The sequence below is a fragment of the Hippocampus bargibanti genome, linkage group LG02 (genome assembly GCF_051943395.1).
Source record: "Hippocampus bargibanti isolate YZ-2025 linkage group LG02, ASM5194339v1, whole genome shotgun sequence".
In the NCBI taxonomy this organism is placed as follows: domain Eukaryota; kingdom Metazoa; phylum Chordata; class Actinopteri; order Syngnathiformes; family Syngnathidae; genus Hippocampus; species Hippocampus bargibanti.
This window is the reverse complement of record NC_142735.1, coordinates 21,627,503-21,648,603: the sequence shown is the minus strand read 5'-3', so window position 1 is coordinate 21,648,603 and position 21,101 is coordinate 21,627,503. Positions and strand designations below refer to the sequence as shown.

The 21,101-nt window shown below is 45.8% G+C and overlaps 2 protein-coding genes across 9 annotated transcripts; both read left to right on the top strand.

Annotated features, from left to right (window-relative positions):
- The first annotated feature begins 66 nt into the window (after window positions 1–66).
- Window positions 67–15,595, top strand: corin (corin, serine peptidase). Of its 2 annotated transcripts, none has more exons than XM_088990077.1 (24): window positions 67–215; window positions 1,112–1,256; window positions 2,050–2,274; window positions 3,330–3,441; window positions 3,521–3,625; window positions 3,690–3,856; window positions 5,858–5,971; window positions 6,045–6,152; window positions 7,325–7,441; window positions 7,538–7,660; window positions 7,812–7,853; window positions 7,966–8,197; window positions 10,423–10,565; window positions 10,648–10,755; window positions 10,833–10,946; window positions 12,056–12,166; window positions 12,251–12,374; window positions 12,529–12,657; window positions 12,883–12,932; window positions 13,006–13,192; window positions 13,310–13,472; window positions 13,546–13,654; window positions 13,938–14,071; window positions 14,637–15,595. In XM_088990077.1, the coding sequence occupies exons 1-24, from the start codon at window positions 171–173 to the stop codon at window positions 14,820–14,822; spliced, it is 3,093 nt and encodes a 1,030-aa protein (XP_088846203.1). In that variant the 5' UTR covers window positions 67–170; the 3' UTR covers window positions 14,823–15,595. The 2 variants fall into 2 exon arrangements, with proteins under 2 accessions (XP_088846203.1, XP_088846202.1); XM_088990076.1 differs by having other exon boundaries at window positions 7,782–7,853.
- On the top strand, window positions 14,718–19,997 carry LOC148901938 (sodium/hydrogen exchanger 9B2). Of its 7 annotated transcripts, XM_088990086.1 has the most exons (13): window positions 15,961–16,015; window positions 16,194–16,281; window positions 16,566–16,736; window positions 17,186–17,328; window positions 17,423–17,550; window positions 17,612–17,693; window positions 17,801–17,894; window positions 17,958–18,064; window positions 18,139–18,288; window positions 18,513–18,621; window positions 18,696–18,832; window positions 18,936–19,110; window positions 19,195–19,997. In XM_088990086.1, the coding sequence occupies exons 2-13, from the start codon at window positions 16,194–16,196 to the stop codon at window positions 19,263–19,265; spliced, it is 1,455 nt and encodes a 484-aa protein (XP_088846212.1). In that variant the 5' UTR covers window positions 15,961–16,015; the 3' UTR covers window positions 19,266–19,997. The 7 variants fall into 7 exon arrangements, with proteins under 7 accessions (XP_088846211.1, XP_088846214.1, XP_088846210.1 ...); XM_088990085.1 differs by lacking the exon at window positions 15,961–16,015 and adding an exon at window positions 14,718–14,844 and having other exon boundaries at window positions 17,801–18,064; XM_088990084.1 differs by having other exon boundaries at window positions 15,960–16,015; window positions 17,801–18,064.
- The last annotated feature ends 1,104 nt before the right edge of the window (window positions 19,998–21,101 follow it).

Here is a 21,101-nt window from a genome sequence, read left to right as displayed (position 1 = left end):
AAGGTGATATCTGCCACGTGCACGCGCGCCACACGTCCAGACGCGGTCACGTGGAGAGAGGAGGAGGGAAAAGGAGAAGGGGGCGGGCCTAGCAGCTGCTGGTCCGGCGGGTGTCTGGTCGCAGATTTCAGTTGGTCGCGTCGCTTGCTGCGAGGCGGCAGAGTAAGGTCATGTTCTCGTGGCCGCGAGTCACCTTCAGCTCTGAAGCGGACACGGTGAGTTTGTGTTCGAGCGCGGAAGGCGAGCACGTGGTTTTCGGCGACATAAGGAATAAACCGGAAGCAGAATGGCCAGCTCAATCGACTTCTGCCGATTGCTATTTGCCTCACTTGACTTTTTAAGACTCGTCTAGTTCCGCCCTCCGTAACGACGTCATCGTTTTTGGGACCGTCCCCGCCGATCGATACTTTACATTTTTTGGTTTAGTTGTTTAATTTACCTGAAATATCACTGTTGTTATTCTACACGTGTCAATGATTAAAAATATATATTTGCTCATAAAATAATTGTAAATGAAGCTATTTCAAACATTTAAAATCCCTTTAATTTACATAATCGGTTTGTTGATTTGTTTGACATGTCTAAAATGAACCGTGTATTCTAAACATGTCATGATAACATTTCAAAGCAAAGTGTTTATTACACACACATAGAATGTTTTATTTTAATCAAATAATTGTTTTGCTTATTCTTACATACAACTATCATATACGTATATGTATTTAACATTCCTTCATACAGCCTTGTTTCATGAAATCGGTTAATTAATTTGCCACAAATAAAATATTTGTAAAAAAAAATCAAAAATAAGAATGTACCGACGGTAGTTAATGAAATAAATGCCAAGTAACAAAAAAGAGACTGTTGTTGTTTGAAATACTTTTCTAGTTACATGCATGTTAAACACAAAAATGTAAATATATTATCTCATTTAAAAATAAACCATTTTGTATCCATACATTTTAACTTTATTATGTAGACATTTGTATTTTCCGCTTGTGCTCAGTTTCAGTTATACACAATGACAAATGCTCGACACTATTGTCTTTATAGTTTCATAAAACGGTGTTGATATCCAAACAACCTCCCTTGCTCCTTTGTGCTCCATCAGGCTACCGACGGAGTAACTGAAAGTGGGATGGGCGAGGACGCATGTCCTCAGAAGATACAGACGTCCAGCCGACTCAGACTCATTTACGTCCTCTTTTTTGTCGCCGGTCTGGTGGTCGGTGTGATGTCTGTGCTTGCTCTCACTGGTATTCACACACACACATACATACCCACGCACGCACAGACACACACAGACGCACGCACACACGCATACACACACACAGACAGACACGCACACATACACACACACACGCACACACACACACACACACACACACACACACACACACACACACACACACACACACACACACACACACACACACACACGCACACACACACACCGGACAGTCCTTCTGAAATAATGATAATACAGTAATACATTTAATTTCTAAGCGCCTTTGGTTTGACACAGAGTGTGAAAGGTATTGTCATGACAACAAGGAGGTGTCGGCCAATCAGGAGCGTGTAAAGTGTAGAGGAATGTCAAATATTTACGAGTGCCATAAAACATCTTGTCACCTTTTCAGCATCTTCATATTGTTCAATCTGTCAACCATTTTTGTTTGTGATTCTTTTCTCGCCGACCTTGCAACATCCTTGAAAGAGGGACACACACACACACACACACAAACACTCTGCGTTAGTGTCTCAAACCAACCCCGCCTGGCACTTGTGGTGGAGGCCCCCCACCGCACCCCCCACCTTCCCGAATGATTGTTATTATTAGCCGACAGTTGAGTCTGTGAGTGAGCGAGACATGTAACCGGGGTCGCCATGGTAACCTGATCTCCTTGACACTATTCATAGACGAGCGCACTTGTGTATTTTAAGTGAACCAATCAAAAAGCTCCTTGTGACACACGCGGGCACACGCACATACACATATACACGCACACATTCAGAAGTTTTGAAACATGTCTTTATTTCTTTCTTTAGGTATGATTGGCGGCCATGTCTCTGACTCCAGCCCCCTTTCTTCTCCTGAGCTGATAGCTGACAGAGAGCACAGTTACTGTGGGAACAGGACAATACCCTCCCTCCCGGTGGATGCATCTCAGGCCCCGCCCACTCCACCAATCACGACAGCCGCCGATTTTCTGACGTCTGTACCCTCTCTGAGCTCTACCTGGCGAACTGGCGCCACCTCGGCATCGGATGCAGGTATTTATGTATGCTGTATAGATATTATAAGTACCAATGGTGCAGCAACACATATAGACATCCGAAAGAACGCTCACAACATACATTTTCATTATCATTTTGGAAGATCGACAAACATAACTGCAGTTTAGTTTTCTTTGTTCCTCCATCAAAACTATCTGCATTGGTTTTAGTATACTGCTACATAGTGGTGGACTGTGAATTAAATGCTGATACACCATGATTCACTAATTGTTTCATTCTTTGCATTCTTATGATAATATATAGCATATGTAAGATATATTCGTACTCGCGACTCTCCGGTGCGCATTAAAATAATGTGAGCGTTACAAAAGTGTAAATTAGAAGTAAATAAAACACAAAAATGCTTTCATTGTTTATGTATACATTCAATTAGTCTAAAAATGTTTTTGTTTTTTTACATTTTCTTTTGTTCCACAAAATGAACTGTCTGTATTATGTCAATAGTTGCTTTATAAAGTGAGTAATGTGGTCAAAATTGGGAGTCTCTCAAGCAAATTGTGAGACTTAACATGGATGATACAGTCAAACCTTTGTTTTCAACCATAATCCGTTCCAGAAACCTATTCAAAAACTGATTTGGTTGAAAACCGAAATATTTCCCATTATAATCAATGTAATCAATGATTGCCTTTTTTATCGTGATTGAATGATAAAAAAAACACGCCTGCTCACAATGGAACGCGAGACGACGGTCAGACGCGACACAAGGAAGTGACGTATAACGAAGCGGCGGGTTAGTCAAGTGGTGCATTTAGGTGCGCACAGTTTGGTCGGGAACCCATTTTCGCTTGTAAACCAAGGCCTAAAAAGACAACATTTTGGTCAAGAACCGAGACGTTCGAAAACCAAGGTTTGATGGTATTTTGTTGGTGTGATTCTTTTTTTGAATCAACGACAAATGTCCATTTTGCAGCTAGGCTTTCAGTAGTGCTACGTCTGAATTAATCCACAGCGGCGACTGTAAAAATTGTCATGTGATTTATTCATGAGTTCCTCAATCATGAGTTTATTTGAATTCCAAATGTGATCAGGTGGTTGCCAGCCACTGGTGGAGCCTCAATGTCACGTGTTGCCATACAACCAAACATGGCTGTCCTCCGCCGGCGCTGTGGTGAAGAGCTCCGAAGTGGACATGTTGCTGAGGTAACGGTGGGCGAAGCTCGGTGAGTGTGGAAGCAATGGGAGACGCATGTTGGGGGAAGTGACGTGATGTGCGTTCTAGGTTCTTCAGCTACTTAAGCAGACTATCCTGCTACAAGCACATCATGTTGTTCGGCTGCTCTCTGGCCCTGCCGCAGTGTTACCACGACGACGACGCTCAGCACAGGTAGTCGCGCGGACGCTCCGTTCGCCACATCCCAGAATCTTTACGCACTCGCTTGTTCCCGCAGGTCGGTGGTGTTTCCGTGCGAGTCCTTCTGCGAAGCCGCCAGGGAAGGTTGCGAGCCTGTCCTGCAGATGTTCAACGCCTCCTGGCCCGATTTCCTGCGTTGCTCGCAGTTCAGCCAGGCCACCCCGCCGTCCTGCTTCACACCCCGACAAGCTGTGGGCAAACAATGTGAGTGGCATTTTTTTGACTCGGCTGGGACATTTGTTGATGTCATGCAAAAAAGTGCTGCAAAAAGGGCAGGATGGTGTCGCGGTTTGGAAGGTGGTGGTGGTGGACCCCAAAACAACAAGCAAGAGGGAGCAGCAGGGTGTATTTGACAAATTGTACTAACTCTTAGCTCGCTAGCTAACTTTCTAGCTATTTGAGTTACTTCCGGGTTGAGTGATTATTAGCTAACTCTTAGCTAGCTAGCTAGCTTTCTATCTAGCCGGTTACTTCCGGTTGAGTGTTTATTCGCTAACTCTTAGCTAGCTAGCGAGCTTTCTAGCTATTTGAGTTACTTCCGGGTTGAGTGATTATTAGCTAACTTTTAGTTAGCTAGCTTTCGATCTATTTGAGTTACTTCAGGGTTGAGTGATTATTAGGTAACTCTTAGCTAGCTAGCTTTCTATCTATTTGAGTTACTTCCAAGTTGAGTGAACGCTGGCGCGTGTGGCTGCCGCTGCTCACCCACAGAAAAAACTTATCGTGTGATTGTAAACTGACCTTGAGAGTTTTGAAAGGTGCTTAGAAATGAAATGGATTATTATTATTATTATTATTATTATTATTATTATTATTATTATTATTATTATAAATAAAGTTGGAAGGAACTAAATCAATGAAAATGTTTCTTCAGCTGTCATCTCTCCTGAGGTAATACCAGAGCTAATGGGGCAATCAGAGGTAATCAGACAGTACAAAAGAAGTAATGAGATTAGCTTCAGAGTGTAATCTACTGCTCCCCCAACCTTAGAACAGAAACCTCTCAGAGCAGAGGTCTGGCACTACCACCTCTGTCCTTTAGGGATATACAGTAAAGTCTCGTTATATCGATATCGGATATATCGATAGTCCCGGTTATATCGATACTATTTCTATGCACGCACGGAGAAAATTACATGCAAACAGGGTCGGATATATCGATAGTCCCGGTTATATCGATATTTTTTCGGACTCCCTTGAATATCGATATAACGAGACTTTACTGTATATATAGGACCAGAGTTACCAACACAACTTTAGTACGCTGAAGAAGCTCTTCGGATGAGTGAAACATCCGACACCTTCAAATAAGTACAGATGATGGCTGAAGAAACCTTTTCATCGATAGACCACTCCTTTATGACTGAGAGCCTACACAGATGCAGGAACTAAATCAAAAACAACAAAGTCATCAGACACAAAAAGGTCCAAAGTATCAAAGAAAACCATGACTAAAACATGGCTGAAAACATAACAAACCTGACAAGACAAAACAAACTTGTCAGTGTGACATTGAATGGTCGTGCCGGGAGTCCTTTTTAGCTGCCATTGATTAAAATGACCAGTTGCAGGCGGGGCCCTCCAGTGCCACCCATTGGTCACGAAACGAGACAGATGGAACTAGGTAGGATAGGACAGTCCATCCATCCATTTTCCATACCGCTTATTCCTCAGTAGGGTCGCGGAGCCTATCCTAGCCTTCTTCGGGCACTAGGCAGGGGACATCCTGAATTGGTTGCCAGCCAAGCGCAAGGCACACAAAGACGTACAACAGTCACTCTCACACTCACACCTCGGGACAATTTGGAGTGGTCAATCTGCCTGCCATGCATGTTTTTGGAGTGTGGGAGGAAACCGGAGGACCCGGAGATAACCCACGCGGGTCCGGGGAGAACATGCAAACTCCACACAGGTAGGCCGGAGCGGGACGCGAACCGGCAACCTCCACTGGGCTGCGAAAGGACAGTCAAGGACAGTAAAGGATAGGACATTTTCTGTCTCATTTGAATGAAGTCAAGCGGCGCTCTGTTTTTGGCACAAGACATAAGAGATAAAACTAGTGGAAAATAGGACAGGATAGACTGCGACGGGATTTTTAAAGGAGGGGGTCGGACAGATCAGGACAGGAATGTTAAGGACAGGACGTTGTTAGAACATTTTTGGCTGTTTGGTGACATCACACGCTACTTTCTAATTGGCCAACAGCTGCATGCGGCGGGAAGGAAAACTTTCTGTGTGCCACGGGCATTTGCGTCCCTCAGAAGCTGGTGTGCAATGGCCAAAACGATTGCGATGACTGGAGCGACGAGGCGCACTGCGGTGAGCACGCACGTTTGAAAGGTCGTCGCAGTGATACCGTGACATCATCGCAACTGATGACATCATCATTCAGCGTGTTCCGAGGCGCAGTTCCATTGCCTGACGGGCCGCTGCCTGTCGCCGCTTCTGGTGTGCGACGGCTACGACGACTGTGGTGACCTGAGCGATGAGCTCGATTGTGGTGAGAGCGCACACATTAAAGGACAACCGACATCACTTTTTTGTTTCCTAACTGACATCAGAAAAACGTTTTATAGCATCTAAAATACCCAAAACACGGAGTATGATATATTTAGTCAAATGCAAAACACCAATAAAAATGACTTAAAGTGTCCAAAAACTACTTCAAATTGAACCCGGAAGTGGCCAGTTTCAGAAGGTCCCGCCCCCTTGTTCGTGACGTCACGCCAAGACGTCTTGCCTTGCTCGAGAATCAAAACAATGGCTTCAGATTCGGAAAAGATGCTTTCCTGTTACTCATCCAGTTATGAATATGATTCAAATAGTTCTGAGGAGGAAAGCATACATGTTTGCAATCGATTAAAGAATTTATTCCGGTCACTTTGATGCATCTGGAGAGAAATGTATTGACAAACTCTTTAGTACTCACTGTACCCAAAAAAAAGGCAGAAGAGGGCGACTAAGCTCTGTGGAAATTGTCTTTTGTAAGCGAACATCAAATACACTGTAGAAGTATTTATGTTTTCCTTCTAATTTCGCCATCAACACGGATCAGCACGAAGTTTTCAGACCAAACAAAGTACTGCAAAATGCATTGAGGTGATGCAAGGTATGTCATTTCTCAGTCAGGGGCGTTCCTTCAGTGACGTAGGATGAGGACTCGTCACCAACTCAAAAACAAGACTTCCGGAATATTCAGTGCGAGTCTTAAAACGTAAAATATAGCTATATGCCGTATAATCTTTGTAAAATATGCTGAGTAGAAGTCATTTGAAGCCATTTTACAAATTATGGACACAACTTGTCCGGAGACGTCGGTTGTCCTTTAAATCGGAATTTTCAAACGGCCATGTGACGAGACTATTTAAAAAATAGAATACATTGAAAGAATTTAGTTGAAATTTTGAGAGGGTCATTTCGATCCATATCGGACAGAAATGTTTGAGAACAGCGATGCTAGGCTATGCTAAAATAAACTAGACTAAGCTAGGCCAAGATAGGCTAATCTAGGCTAAGATCAGCTAAAATAGGCTAAAATAGGCTACGCTAGGCTAAACTCAGCTATGATAGGATAAGATAGGTTAAGATAGGCTAAACTAGGTTAAGGTAGGCGACGCTAGGCTATGTTATGCTAAGCCAGGCTAGGCTAACTGACTGACTATTATCCGGAAGTGTGCGATGCAACGCGGGAGCATCGCTGTGGTCAATCCCTTGACCGCTGCGTGTCAAGGGATTGGCTTTGTGATGGCGACCACGATTGTGTCGACAAGAGTGACGAGCTCAACTGCTGTGAGTTGACATCGTGACGATCCCCTAACATTGTTCACATCCCAGAAAAGACTCATTTGTGTGTGTCTGTATGCGTGTGCGTGCGTGTTTGCGCAGCATGTCGCAGCCAAGGTCTTTGGGAATGCCGCAACGGGCAGTGTATTCCTCCGGCGTTCCGCTGTGACGGCGAAGACGACTGCAAAGACAACAGCGACGAAGAGCTTTGCATGCCCGAGCAATGTGAGACATCCACCTGGCAACAGGCTGCCTTTGTGTGTGTGTGTGTGTGTGTGTGTGTGCGTGCGCGTGTGTGTGTGTGTGTGTGTGTGTGTGAGACTGTCTGAATGTGTGTGTTTCGCAGCTCACAACGCGTGCCCCCCTACTCAACCAGGCTGTACGTCCACATCCTGTGACTCGCGACACCCCAACTGCTGTAAGCCTTTGACAAATGGCTCAATCGTCAAAATTCCTATTTTTTTTTTATTCCCAAACTGTCTTTACAATTCTTTTAACTCCCCTTTTAACTCCCGTTTCGGGCGTGTTAGCCGGCTGCGAGCCAATCACCTTGGAGCTGTGCATGAACCTGCCTTACAACCACACTCGCTTCCCCAACTTCCTGGGTCACGTGTCACAGCGGGAGAGCTCAGTTTCTTGGGAGTCGTCCCTGTTCCCGGCGTTGGTTCAGACGGGCTGCTACCAGTATCTCATGTTCTACGCCTGCACGCTGCTCGTACCCAAGTGCGACCCAGTCAGCCTGAGAACTGTGCCACCCTGTAGGTGAGTGTCCGTTAAACCTGTCCTGTTCCATTCCTGTCCCTTTCCCGTGGAGTCGTTGGATATCCTCCTCAAATAAGACTAAACAGGTCAACGTAATAACAGTTAATAATAATAATAATAATACATTTTATTTCAAGCGCCTTTCAAAACACCCAAGGACACTTTACAATAAAAACAATAGAACACAGCACATAACAATAAAACCATAAGTAAAATGATAAATAATAAAATAGCAGAGAGAATTATACATTGAAAGCAATTTTAAACAAATGGGTTTTGAGATGAGCCTTGAAAATAGGGAGGGAGTCAATATTACGGATGTTGGGTGGGAGTGAATTCCAGAGTTTGGGAGCAGAGCGGCTGAAAGCTCTGCATCCCATCGTGGTGAGACGGGCAGAGGGCACATAGAGGTGAAGGGAGGATGAGGATCTGAGGGACCGAGAGGGAACAGAGATTTGAAGCAGGTCAGAAAGATAGGGAGGAGCAAGGTTATGGATGGCTTTGAAAGTAAACAGAAGTATTTTGAATTCGATACGATGTTTAACCGGTAGCCAGTGGAGTTGCTGGAGTACAGGGGTGATGTGGTGAAAGGAGGGGGTTTTGGTGATGATCCGGGCTGAAGAATTTTGGACGAGTTGGAGTTTATGGAGAAATTTCTGATTGACACCGAAGAGAAGTGCGTTGCAATAATCGATGCGGGAGGTGACAAGACTGTGGATAAGGATAGCAGCGGAGTGAGGGGTGAGCGAGGGACGGAGACGGTTAATATTACGGAGGTGGAAATAAGCAGACCGAGTAATGTTATTAATATGGGAGTGAAAGGAAAGTGAGCTATCGAGGATGACACCCAGACTCTTGACCTGAGGGGAGGGGGACACGGTAGAACTGTCAATGGTGAGGGAGAAACTGTTAGTTTTGTGGAGGGTGGATTTGGTACCGACAAGAAGAAGTTCAGTTTTTTCACTGTTGAGCTTGAGAAAGTTATGGGAAAGCCAGGATTTAATTTCTGAGAGGCAACAAGAGAGGGATGAAGGTGGAAGAGAAGCGTCGGGTTTGCTGGAGAGGTAGAGTTGGGTGTCATCCGCGAAGCAGTGAAAGTGAATGCCAAACTTACGGAAAATATTGCCAAGAGGAAGTAGGTAGATAATAAAGAGAAGTGGCCCCAGGACAGACCCTTGAGGCACACCAGAGGACACCGGAGAGGACCGTGAGGTGAACGAGTTGATTTGGATGAATTGTGCGCGATCAGAGAGATAGGAGTGAAACCAGCGGAGTGGGATGTGGGTGATGCCTAGGGTGGAAAGTCTGTCGAGAAGGATAGGGTGGGAAATGGTGTCAAAAGCTGAGGTCAGGTCGAGAAGAATGAGCAACGCTACATGGAAATAGGACAATGCGGGTCAGGGCTAGCAAACCATCGTTAGCAATGTATGATGGAAGTGTCTCTGGATTGGATTAGCCTTTATTGTCTTGCAGTGGAGAAGTTTACAGTTCACAGCAGCAAAGTGATGAAAGTAAGAAGAAAGGAAGAAGTAGAAAAAACAAAATACAGGAGCTGCTGTAAAGGCAGGCACTCTTGCGGGTGCCATCTTGAAGTCAAACCAACAACAACAAAAATAAATATTGTGACACAACACAAAAGACAGTCATTCAATCTCAAGCACTTTCTGCACCATCTTTGTTGTATGAAGCAGTTCTAGATGAAAGAGGGGAGGATCAAAGCGTCCTTTTCACCAGTGGATCAGGAACATCATGGTGGAACATACACGTCTACTACAAGCTAAATGTTAAAAGCAAACACAAAGCTGTAGCAACGATTGACGAAAATGGATTGTCTCACATTGCCTGTCCCACGTAAATCCGCTTCAATTCCAAGCCGCGGCAGTTCCACATATGCATCAGCGCTCTGCACCGACCTTTCCGCTGAACACGGCAAAGCACAATTGCCACAGAGATGTCCACCAGTGACAGTAAAATGGCACTGACATTCCTTCCAATCAAAAACAGTGCTGGCATATTCGTGTTGCTGAAACGGCGCAACCGCTCAGCAAATGTCGTCGCCAAAAATTCTGAAAAACAATCCGTATCCATTCCGGACGATGCACAACAACTCAAAGTGGCAAAAGAAAACACAAAAACAACAAAAAAAAGCAAGGCTCGTGAGAGCACTGACGGCTGCCTACTTGGGTGCCATTTTGTACTTCATGGACTCTGTTGTGTCTTCACAGGTCTCTGTGTCGCATGGCCAAGGAGAAGTGCGAGTCGGTGCTCGGAATTGTGGGATTGCAATGGCCCGACGACTCAGACTGCGCTCAGTTTCCCGAAGAGGGCGGAGAATTAACGTGCCTCCTCCCCGAGGCCGACGTGGATGGTGCGTTCGTGTCCATATCAGTACTCGACTCGCTTCTTTTGCTAACTTCCTGTCTCTATTTGTTTTGTCATCACGCCAACAGAATGCTCCCCAAGCCACTTCAAGTGTCGCTCCGGACGCTGCGTCCTCGCCAACAAGCGTTGCGACGGCCTTGCCGACTGCGACGACCGCAGCGATGAAGACCACTGCGGTGCGACCGCCGTCTTAAAGTATGTGACGCAAAATCGGAGACGGCTACGCTCACGTGTCTTTACGCATATGTGGCAGGGTGCACCGAACGAGCTCTGTGGGAATGTCCAGGCAGTGGAGTCTGCATCAAAACCAGCATGATCTGCGACGGCTTCCCAGACTGCCCCCTGTTGGCCGACGAGGTCAACTGCTGTGAGTCGTTACCTGCTTGTGTGTCACATGACCTCAAGTGTTTGCATTTTAGCCTCCGTTGTACTTTCTGGACTCTGGTTTTAGCTTGTATGTCTAGCTTCCACGTCAGACTTCCAAGTTCACGTTTGTCGAATTCGGCTTCGATATCTAAGTTTCTGATAGTTTTTATAGTAGTAATTGTAGATAGTAATTGTATCTTCCAAGTTAAAACTTCTGGATTCTAGTATTTCAATGTTAGCTTTTCAGGGCTAAATTCCTGGTGCTAACGTCTGAGCTTTAGTTTCTGCATTCTGGCCACCAATTTCTAGCTGGTGACCATGTCCGCTTCACAGTGGAGAGGTCCAGGATTTGATGGGGTCTTTGCATGTTCCCCCTCGGCCTGCATGGGTTTTCTCCGGGTACTGCAGTTTCGTCCGAAATTCATGCGTAGCAGGTTAAAGGAACACAAAAATTGTTCATAGGAGTGACCATGAGCTCAAATGGTTGTTAGTTTTCATGTGCTGTGCGATTGGCTGGTTCAGGGTGTACCCCGTCTACTGCCCGAACTCAGCTGTGAGCGGCTCTGGAACACCCGCAACTCACTTGAGGAGAAGCGGGTGTGCTGACTACTAGCCTTTACATTGAGCAATGTCTTTTTATACTCTAGCCTTTTGGTGTCAAAGTCAAGGTCTGGGGGCCAAATCTGGTCCACGACATCATTTTATTCGGCCCACTAAGGCAAATCAAACTTGTGAAATTCCACGATGCTTGCTAAAGTCCGAACCAAAATTTCACATTGTCCCATGTAAACCACAATAACAGTCATTATTTTGGATTTCAAATTTGAAAAGTAGTTATTCATTAATTTGTTGTGCGTTCTATATGTAAGATGGGGAGGAGATGAAACATTCTAATGGCTTCCCCAAATTTATAACAGCCCCCGAGAGGAAACGCTAACTACAATGTGGCGCTCAGCAAAAAATGACTTTGACACCCATACTCTCGCATTAAAGGTCTCGCACCAATAAATCTGGATGTTTTATACCAGTTCTGTCGGTCTGAGCTTGCAAATGCGACTGCCTTGACTTAATCCAGTGTGTGTGTGTGTGTGTATTTTATTGGATTGGTAGCGGCGTGTGGAGATAATGAGTTGGCATGCAACAACCACGAGTGCGTGCACAGGACGTTGTGGTGTGATGGAAAGAAACACTGCACCGATGCCTCAGACGAGTGGGACTGTGGTAAGGATGTGCATACAAACACTCACACACATATATCGCCACACAAATAGTGAGATGAATGGGGCGTCACGTTGTTCTGTGCAGTGTCTCTGAGCCAGTCGTCAGGTTCCATTCTGACAGTATTGAGGACGGCTGATCGCTATCACGTGTGTGCCGACGAGTGGAACCACCACCTCAGCCAACTGACCTGTGACCAGCTGGGACTAGGGTAAGGTCAGTAGCACGCACACACACACACACACACACACACACACACACACACACACACACACACACACACACACACACACACGCAAAACACAGACACACACATGCACACACAGGTGATGCGGCTGGTCCATCACAGTCAGCGTGTCCCGCAGGGTTCCTGCCTCGGTTACCATGATGTCTGAACAAGGAAGTCTTCCAGGCCGCCGTCGCTGGTTACATGTTCATCCTGAGTGGGAGAAACGCAAAGGCTTGGCTCTACAGGCACGACTCGAGAAGAGGAGGTATGTTTGTTTGTTTGTTTCGAAGAAAGGTAGATTTTTTTTGGGAGAGGTGGAGAAGGCTGTTAGTGAGTAAACATGCTAATGCTAACATTAGACTCAATTATTGACCTCTGACTACGTCTCTGTTTGTATATGTGTAACTTAATACACATTTCTGTTTTTGTGTGTTTGTATGTGTGTGTGTGTGTTTGTGTGTGTGGCTGTGTGGGTGTACGTACGTGTCAGTCACTCGTGTCATTCCGGCAAGCGAGTGTCTCTCGTCTGCGTCAGAGATGGTAAGCTTCAGAGACCAGTCTCCTCGGATTGATGTGGGCCAAGTCTACTTCCTGGTTCCTGTCTCCCGGCCAGAATGCGGATTGCGCCCGGCGATTGGTACGCATCTCTCAAGGCGGAAGCGGATTTTGGGAGGCCGCGTGGCCCGGCAGGGGGCGTGGCCGTGGCAGTGTTCTCTGCAAAGCGGTCAGAGCGGTCATGTGTGCGGCTGCGTCCTCATCGGCGCCAAATGGGCCTTGACGGTGGCGCATTGCTTCGAGGGGTGAGCCTATTCACGTCGAGCTACCGGGCTTTCTAGCTTCTTGCCATTTTGGGGAAGTAGCTCATCTAGATTATAGGCTCTATCTTAAAAAAGATCTAATTTACTGTACCCACGTAGGAGAGAGAAGGCCCACTTGTGGAACGTTCTACTGGGTATCAACAACTTGGACCATCCCGGTGTGCACAGTCAGAGACGTGCCGTGAGGGCCATCACGGTGCACCCACGCTACAACCGTGCCGTAGTGGACTACGACATCAGTGTGGTGGAGTTGGAATCCGATGTGAGCCATCCCAGCGGCGGGTGAGGGGAATGTTTTTGGAGCTGCTGGGGAATTGTGGGATCCTGTCCCACAGGTGGAGGAGACGGAATGGGTGAGGCCTGTGTGTTTACCCGGACCCAATCAGGTTCCCACTCCGGATTCCTATTGCTACATCACCGGATGGGGTCACATGGGCAACAGAAGTAAGTCTGAACGACATAGATTTTGAGTCGTAGTTTCTAGCCTCTCACTTTTACAAAGTAGGTTCGAGCTCGCGAGTCTAGCTATCAAGTTCTCACCAGCAGGTTCTAGCTTTTAGGGCTCTCGCTTTTGAGTTTAGCTTTTAAGGTCAAGTTTTCAAGGTCGAGTCTTTACCATAGGTACTTCATCCAAGTCTTGGACTCTTAAGATAGAGCTTTCGATACGTTTGTTTGTTCGATACGTTTGTTCGCCTTCGTTTTGTTACATGCTATACCACCTCCCCAGTGCCGTTCAAGCTGCAAGAGGGCCAGGTCCGGATCATCTCCATGTCCCAGTGCCAGTCCTACTTTGATATGAAGACCATAACTGCCAGGATGCTTTGTGCCGGTTACGAGGCCGGGACCGTCGACTCCTGCATGGTAACCAACACACGCCTCAAAATTGTAGCTACGAAGTGGAAGGAGATTCCAAGCGGTTGCTAATTTATTGTAGATTCCGATGATTTTCAAAAGTGTTTATGTTCTGGGTTCTCTTAGAAGTTCTCGTGTCCCTTGAAAGGCGCTTTTTGGATCAAAATCTAAAGTCTTGTTTCTGACATGTCTGTAGGCCTATTGGTTCTCCTGTTTAGGACCGACATTATAAATTTGACCCTCCGACGACTTGGTCCCAAGAAGTAGAGCTTCTAAGACGGATAAACTGAGCATCTCATTGCTACTTTTTAGGCTCAAAACGTTTGGTCTCCCTGATTACTGTTGTCAAGCATTTTGGTCACAGTTTCTAAGCCAAGCCACAAAGGTGTATTTTCCAGGGTCTAGCTTTGTGGTCGATTTTAGGTTGTAGCTTCAACCTCTACCAACCAAATTCCAATTTCTAAGTCAAATCTGTTAGTTGTAGCATCCAAATCCTATTTTCTAGGCTTTAGCCAGTAGGACCACCACCCTCTAGCGGCCTGTGTCAAGCGTGTTGTCTTCCTCCCGTTCCCAGGGTGACAGTGGTGGTCCGCTGGTGTGCGAAGAGATGTCAGGGGCCCGCTGGACGCTGTTTGGCCTAACGTCATGGGGCAGCGTGTGCTTTAGCAAAGTGCTGGGACCCGGCGTGTATAGCAACGTTAGCCACTTTACACCATGGATACGTCAGCAGATCTTCATGCGCACGTACTTGCCTGACTGACGTGCGCGGTTCCCGTTCCTGGGTGGGTGTGGAGCGGCACCGCACGCATTAATTTGACACCGTTAGCCTTCAGATGTTAGCTGATGTAATCTTAACGTGACAGAGTTTAGCTAACGTATTAGTCACTCATGGGATATCCAGGTTGATGTCATTGTATTAGCTAGGGCACATTAGCAAAATCACAGTCTCATTCATAAACAGTAATGAATTTTTGTACTCCATGATGGCTGCGTTTGGCCTAATAGCACAATTTATTCGATATCTTTTATATACGTCGAAAGTTCCATGAATGTCTTCTACTTTAACCCGCGTGTAATCGTACTTGGACTTTCATTCGGATATCAAGGATATGGAATAAATAGTCAAAACACTTTTCTGTTGAGTAGCGAATAACAGCGTGTGGCGTTTGTGATTATCCCTGTGTTCCGTCAGTGTTGTGGCTAGCTCAACTAGTCTAGCGTTGGCTAAAAAAGGATGCTAACGCGCTAATGGCGACAGATGATGAGACCATCTCGTCCGACGGAAAATTCTGTGATTTGTCGATGTTTGCTCATTCCTTCACATTCACATTCCTGGTAGCTAGTGGTTAGCTGTTGTTTGGAAGATTTGCTTTTATCGAGAGTATTTTTCTACACTTTTTTGTACATCACGTGTGTGTATCGCGAGGAGAATCCTTACATGATGTCACTTCCTGCTTTTCTATTGTAGGAACCATGTAAAGGGAGTGAATTTGTTTTTGTGTTCAACAATAAAGCACCTGCTCAAACATTTTATTTCTGACTATGGATGTGTGTTTAGTGTTTAAATGCGTACGTATGTCTGTCTGCATGTATATTATGTCAATGAGTGTACATGTTTGTATCTGTATTTTTTTTTGTCTTTCTCTTCATGTTTGTGTTTCTGATTATTTTTTGGGTGTGTGATTTTTTTTTCTTTTTGTGTATTTTTGTGCATTTTTGTGTGTACCTTTCACTCAGTGTTTATGGACTGACGCAAAAGAGTAAGATGGATGAAAAGACAACAAGGAAGGAATTCACAAAACACACACTTGCATATGCAAGTTGGGTCAAAGTGCAAGACTTGATTGTGTGTGTGTTAAAGTCACACCGGTTACAGTGCATTGTGATAGTAAAGGTCAGCACGGTTCAAAGAGGCTGCGGTAGTGACGACGACGGACAAGCTGACACGGCGAGGTCTGCCACATGCGCACACGCACATTCACACACGCACGCACGCACACACACACGCACACACACACACACACACACACACACACACACACACACACACACACACACACACACACACACACACACACACACACACACACACACACACACACACACACAGTGACTGTCCTTGTTTTTGCAGATGTGTTCCTGCTGTGCCTCGTCCTTCAGTCGCCTGAGAAGCAGATGTCCTCGACCGCGTGGACTCATCAATCTGATCGTCACTAAAGGTGTCAATCAGGCAATTCAAATGTCAACCAATGTTGTGGCCCTTTGCTGATGTGTGTGTCTGTTTGTGCATGTATGTCTTTTTGATTGTATATATCTGTGTCTCTTTATATGTGCATGATTGGTGATCATTTGTGTGCGTGTGTGTGTGTACGTGAGTGTGCGTGTGTGTGTGTGTGTGTATTTATTTTTCCCTTGGAGTATGTGTGTGTCTCCCGATATGAGTGTCGATGCCTGTTTGTTTCCCTGTGTCGGTTTATGTGTGTGCGCGAATGTGGTTCCACAGCATGTATGTTAGCGTTGCTCTTTGGCGCAGCGTGGTCAGTAACAGGAAATGAGTGTTTGCCGGGAGGGAGAGTTTTTGGTGTGGTCATCATCTTCATCAGTGCAGTGTTGGGAGGGCGACTACTTGGGATGGTCCAGTTTCCTGGACTTCCCCCCATCCCACCTTTGCTTGGTATGACCTGACATTAGACCACACACACACATACATATACGTGTTTTCATGAGTTTTTCAGAACGTACGTAGCTTTGGCCCAAAAATTGACATTTCCCGTGGTCCTACCGGTTCCAAAAAAATATCTTAACCATGAAAAAAAATCGGGAACACATCCATCTATTCAGATTTTGGTTATTGTGCATTTTTTTATGTGTGACAAAATTCCCACATATGAGGACAGTTGCAGATTTTTGTGAATTGTGGGGACAATCACATCAAACACACTCTTTGACATTTCATGTTTTTGTGAATTTTGAGACGCATGGATATTTTTTGGTAAATATGACTTATGAAGTCACAAACATGCGCACACACACACACACACACACACACACACACACACACACACACACACACACACACACACACACACACACACACACACTATACCATGTGTGTCTGCGCAGGTATGCTGCTGGCCGGTTTGGTCCTGAGGAATGTTCCCTACGTGACGGACGCCGTCTACGTGGACCCCACTTGGTCCGCAACTTTGAGGAGTGTGGCGCTGTCCATCATTCTCACCCGAGCTGGTTTAGGGTTGGACCCTTTGGTACCGCACACACACACACGCGCGCACACGCACACACACACGCACACGGGTACACGCAAGGCCGCACACGTGGTGACGGGGTGTGTCATTGCAGGCGTTGCGGCGCCTGAAGGCCGTATGCCTGCGCGTGGCGGTGGGGCCGTGTGTCATGGAGGCCTGCGTGGTTGCCGTGGTTTCTCACTTCCTGTTGGCTCTGCCGTGGGCGTGGGGCTTCTTACTGGGGTACGTGTTGCATTGGATGCGGTTAGATGGTTCCAAATGTTCCATGCTCATGCGTGTGCAGGTTTGTTCTGGCGGCGGTGTCACCGGCCGTGGTGGTTCCATCCATGTTACTGCTCCAGAAGGAAGGTTACGGAACCGAGAAGGTAAACCGCCGCTTTCCACGGCTTGGCCTGCGATTTGATTGAAATTGTGCTGGGGTACTCCTAAAGTTTCTCTTGGCTTCTACCGGCGATATTTGGGGGTTCCACAGGGCATCCCGACACTCCTGATGGCCGCTGGCAGCTTTGATGACATTTTAGCAATCACGGGATTCTCCACCTGTCTGGGCGTGACCTTCTCCACGGGTTCGGCTTCTGGTTCGCTTTTGGTTGAGGTGTGCTTAGATCCAAGATTGTGGAAATGCTTAGGTTCCACGTGGATGAGCATCCTGAAGGGTCTCCTGGAAGTGGCGGGAGGAGTTTTGGCTGGCATCCTTGTAGGCATTTTCTTATGTTTCTTCCCCAGCCTAGATCAGGTTCGTGTGGAAAACCCTTTTTTGTTTAGTCAGTGACCTTGATATCCGGTGACCTGAAGGTGGTGCTGATGTAGGAGGACGTGGTGGTGACTCGGAGCTTCCTCTTGTTGGCGTCCTCCATCTTTGCCGTCTTTTTCACTCAAGTGGTGGGCGCTTCCGGGGCTGGCGGTCTGTGCACCTTGGTTCTGGCTTTCCTGGCCGCACTGGGTTGGCGTGCTGGAAAGGTAATCATGGTCGACCCGTTGAGGGATAAGAATATGGTCTCGACCATTGATGAATCCCATGGGATAATTTCTGTATGAAGCGTAAATATTCTCCTTCGGGTAAAATTTGGCAATTGTGGTTTCATCCATCCTCAAACTTTATTGAGGTAGATTAAAAAAAAAGACCCCAGCTTCCACTCAGATTTATCCTGTCCCTCCCCATTGGACATTACGTCTCCCTGCAGATGGGTGTGGCGGCCATCTTGGGGAGGTGCTGGGATGTGTTCCAGCCCCTCCTCTTCGGCCTGATTGGAGCAGAAATCGTCATTACGACACTGAGCCTCAGCACTGTGGGTGAGTTGCACGCCATAGCACGACAGGGTGGGCGACCTATCACGTTGCGATGAGTCATCTGCGGCCTCTTGCAGGTTTGGGTGTGGCCGTGATCGCCGTTGGTCTGGTGGTGCGACTGGCCGCCACCTTTGCGCTGGTACACGGAGCGGGTTTTGTGCTAAAGGAGAAATTCTTCATCGCCATCGCCTGGCTGCCCAAGGCCACGGTGCAGGTACTTCAACCGACCTCGGAGCTGGAGGTTGAAGTTCACCAGAAGCTCAACAGATCTTGGTCATGGTGGGAGTGGCCTAATTAACTCACTAAACGTGTGATAGGCGGCCATCGGCTCCACGGCGTTGGACACGGCAAGAGAAGTGGGTGATGAGACCTTGGTGAAGTTCGGTTTGGATGTGCTAACGTTAGCCGTGTTAGCCATCTTAATCACTGCTCCTATCGGAGCGCTGGGCATCGGCCTGGCAGGGCCACGTCTCCTGACCCGGCAGGTCAAAGGTCATTGCACTTTTTTTTTTATTGTGAGAATTCTTTTACGTCACAAAATCAGCTAAGCCTTTGGTATTTTGTTTTTTTTTGTAGGCACTGAGACAGTGGACGGATATCCGGCTGGCCAAAGAGAAGACCCCACAGTATTTGAGAGCAGGCTGTGAAGACATTAAAGAGGAGACCTGAAAAAAAAAATGTTATTTTTTGGTTGTGTTTGAATCCAAATACGTTTGGATTTCCATCTCACACACTAAATTTGAAATTAAACAACCATAATATTCTCCAAAAAATATTTCTACCCACATGTTAGCAAAGAGTGAGGGTGATGAATATCACGATCTCAAGTGTAAATTGGTGGCTTGGTGATGAAACGCTGCATGCAGAGTGATCACAAATGGCCACTCACTCCCACAAATGAGCAGATTTTTGTCATGGTTCGCTCTTTTCTTTTGTTTTCTTCTTGTGTCCAGCACAAGCTGGTTTTTGGGGGTATCACCCTTCAGCCGGTGCACCTGTGTCTGATCAAGGCAAATTAGTGTCAACCTACTGAAGGACATGGACTTCTTGTCTGCCTTGTATTGCTCTTGTTGTTCACTGCTTTTGACCAAGTGCTTTGTTCTAGATCTCTCGTTTCATGTTACGAGTCGTTCTCATCAGCATTGTCATTTCCGGTTTGTGAGTATTTGTTTCATCTTGGTTTTTGTCCCTGGTTATGTTTAATTGCGCTAGTCGCATTTTGTTTTCTGGGTTTTTTTTGGGTGATAATTCCGTCCTTGTAATTGGGAAGCACTTTTTGTTCTCTTTTTGTCTGGCTTTTATTCTTCCAGCCTCTTTTGATAATTGCTGTGTCGGTACCCTGCTTTTCTTTAATTAAAACTTTTTTGTTATTGTATGTATTTAAATCTACGTTTGTGTGATCCACACTCGAAACGATCTGCGGTCAGACCAACTTAGTATATTTTACTATATAATAATAATACATTTCATTTATAAGTGCCTTTCAAAACTGTCAAGGACACTTTGCAGTCACAGGGTATTTTTTCTGCGGTATCTATAATAAAATTAATTATGCACTCATTTTTGAAAAAGAAAATTGACAAGAAAATAAAACAGGCCATATTTTCAATAAATAAAATAATTCAGAATTTGAGGCGATAGTTCTGTTTTATGAAATGATGAAAGGACAACCGACACCTCCGGAGAAGTTGCGTCCATAATTTGTAAAATGACTTCTACTGAGCGCATTTTACAAAGATTCCACCGCAAATATCTATATTTTACGTTTTAAGACTCACGCTGAATATTCATGAAGTCTTGTTTTCGAGTTGATGACGATGCCTGACATGATGTTACGTCTGAAATGCCCATGACTGAGAAAGCGATACACTATGCATTTTAGATTTTGTTGGTCTGAAAACACTGTGTTGATCGCAAAATTAGAAGGAAAACTACATCAATAATGCGATGGTGAATCGTTGTGTGTCGCAGCCAATTGCGGTAACATGCATAAAGAAGGTGTAAGTTTACACAAATTCCCAGCGGACAAATCAGCCCATTTCCAACAGAGGGTGTGCGCCATCTTGTGCATTTTCTGGGTGCTACATTGGCGTCCAGACGGCTCGTATTGATACGGAAGGACATCCTTAATCGATTGCAAACATTTATGCTTTCCTCTTCAGAACTATTTGAATCATATTCATAACTGGACGAGTAACAAGAAAGCATCTTCTCCGAATCTGAACTCTCTGAAGCCATTGTTTTGATTCTGGAGCAAGGCAGTTTGTGAAGGAGTACCCTGGTATGACGTCACGAACAAGGGTACAGGACTATCTGAATCTCCCCAGTTCTGAGCTAATTTTGTGGCAGTTTTGGGACACTTTAAGTCATTTTTCTTGATGTTTTGCATTTGACTAAAAATATCAGCCTCCGCGTTTTGAGTATTTTAGATGATATAAAACGTTTTTCTGATGTCAGTTACGAAACAAAAAAGTGTCGGTTGT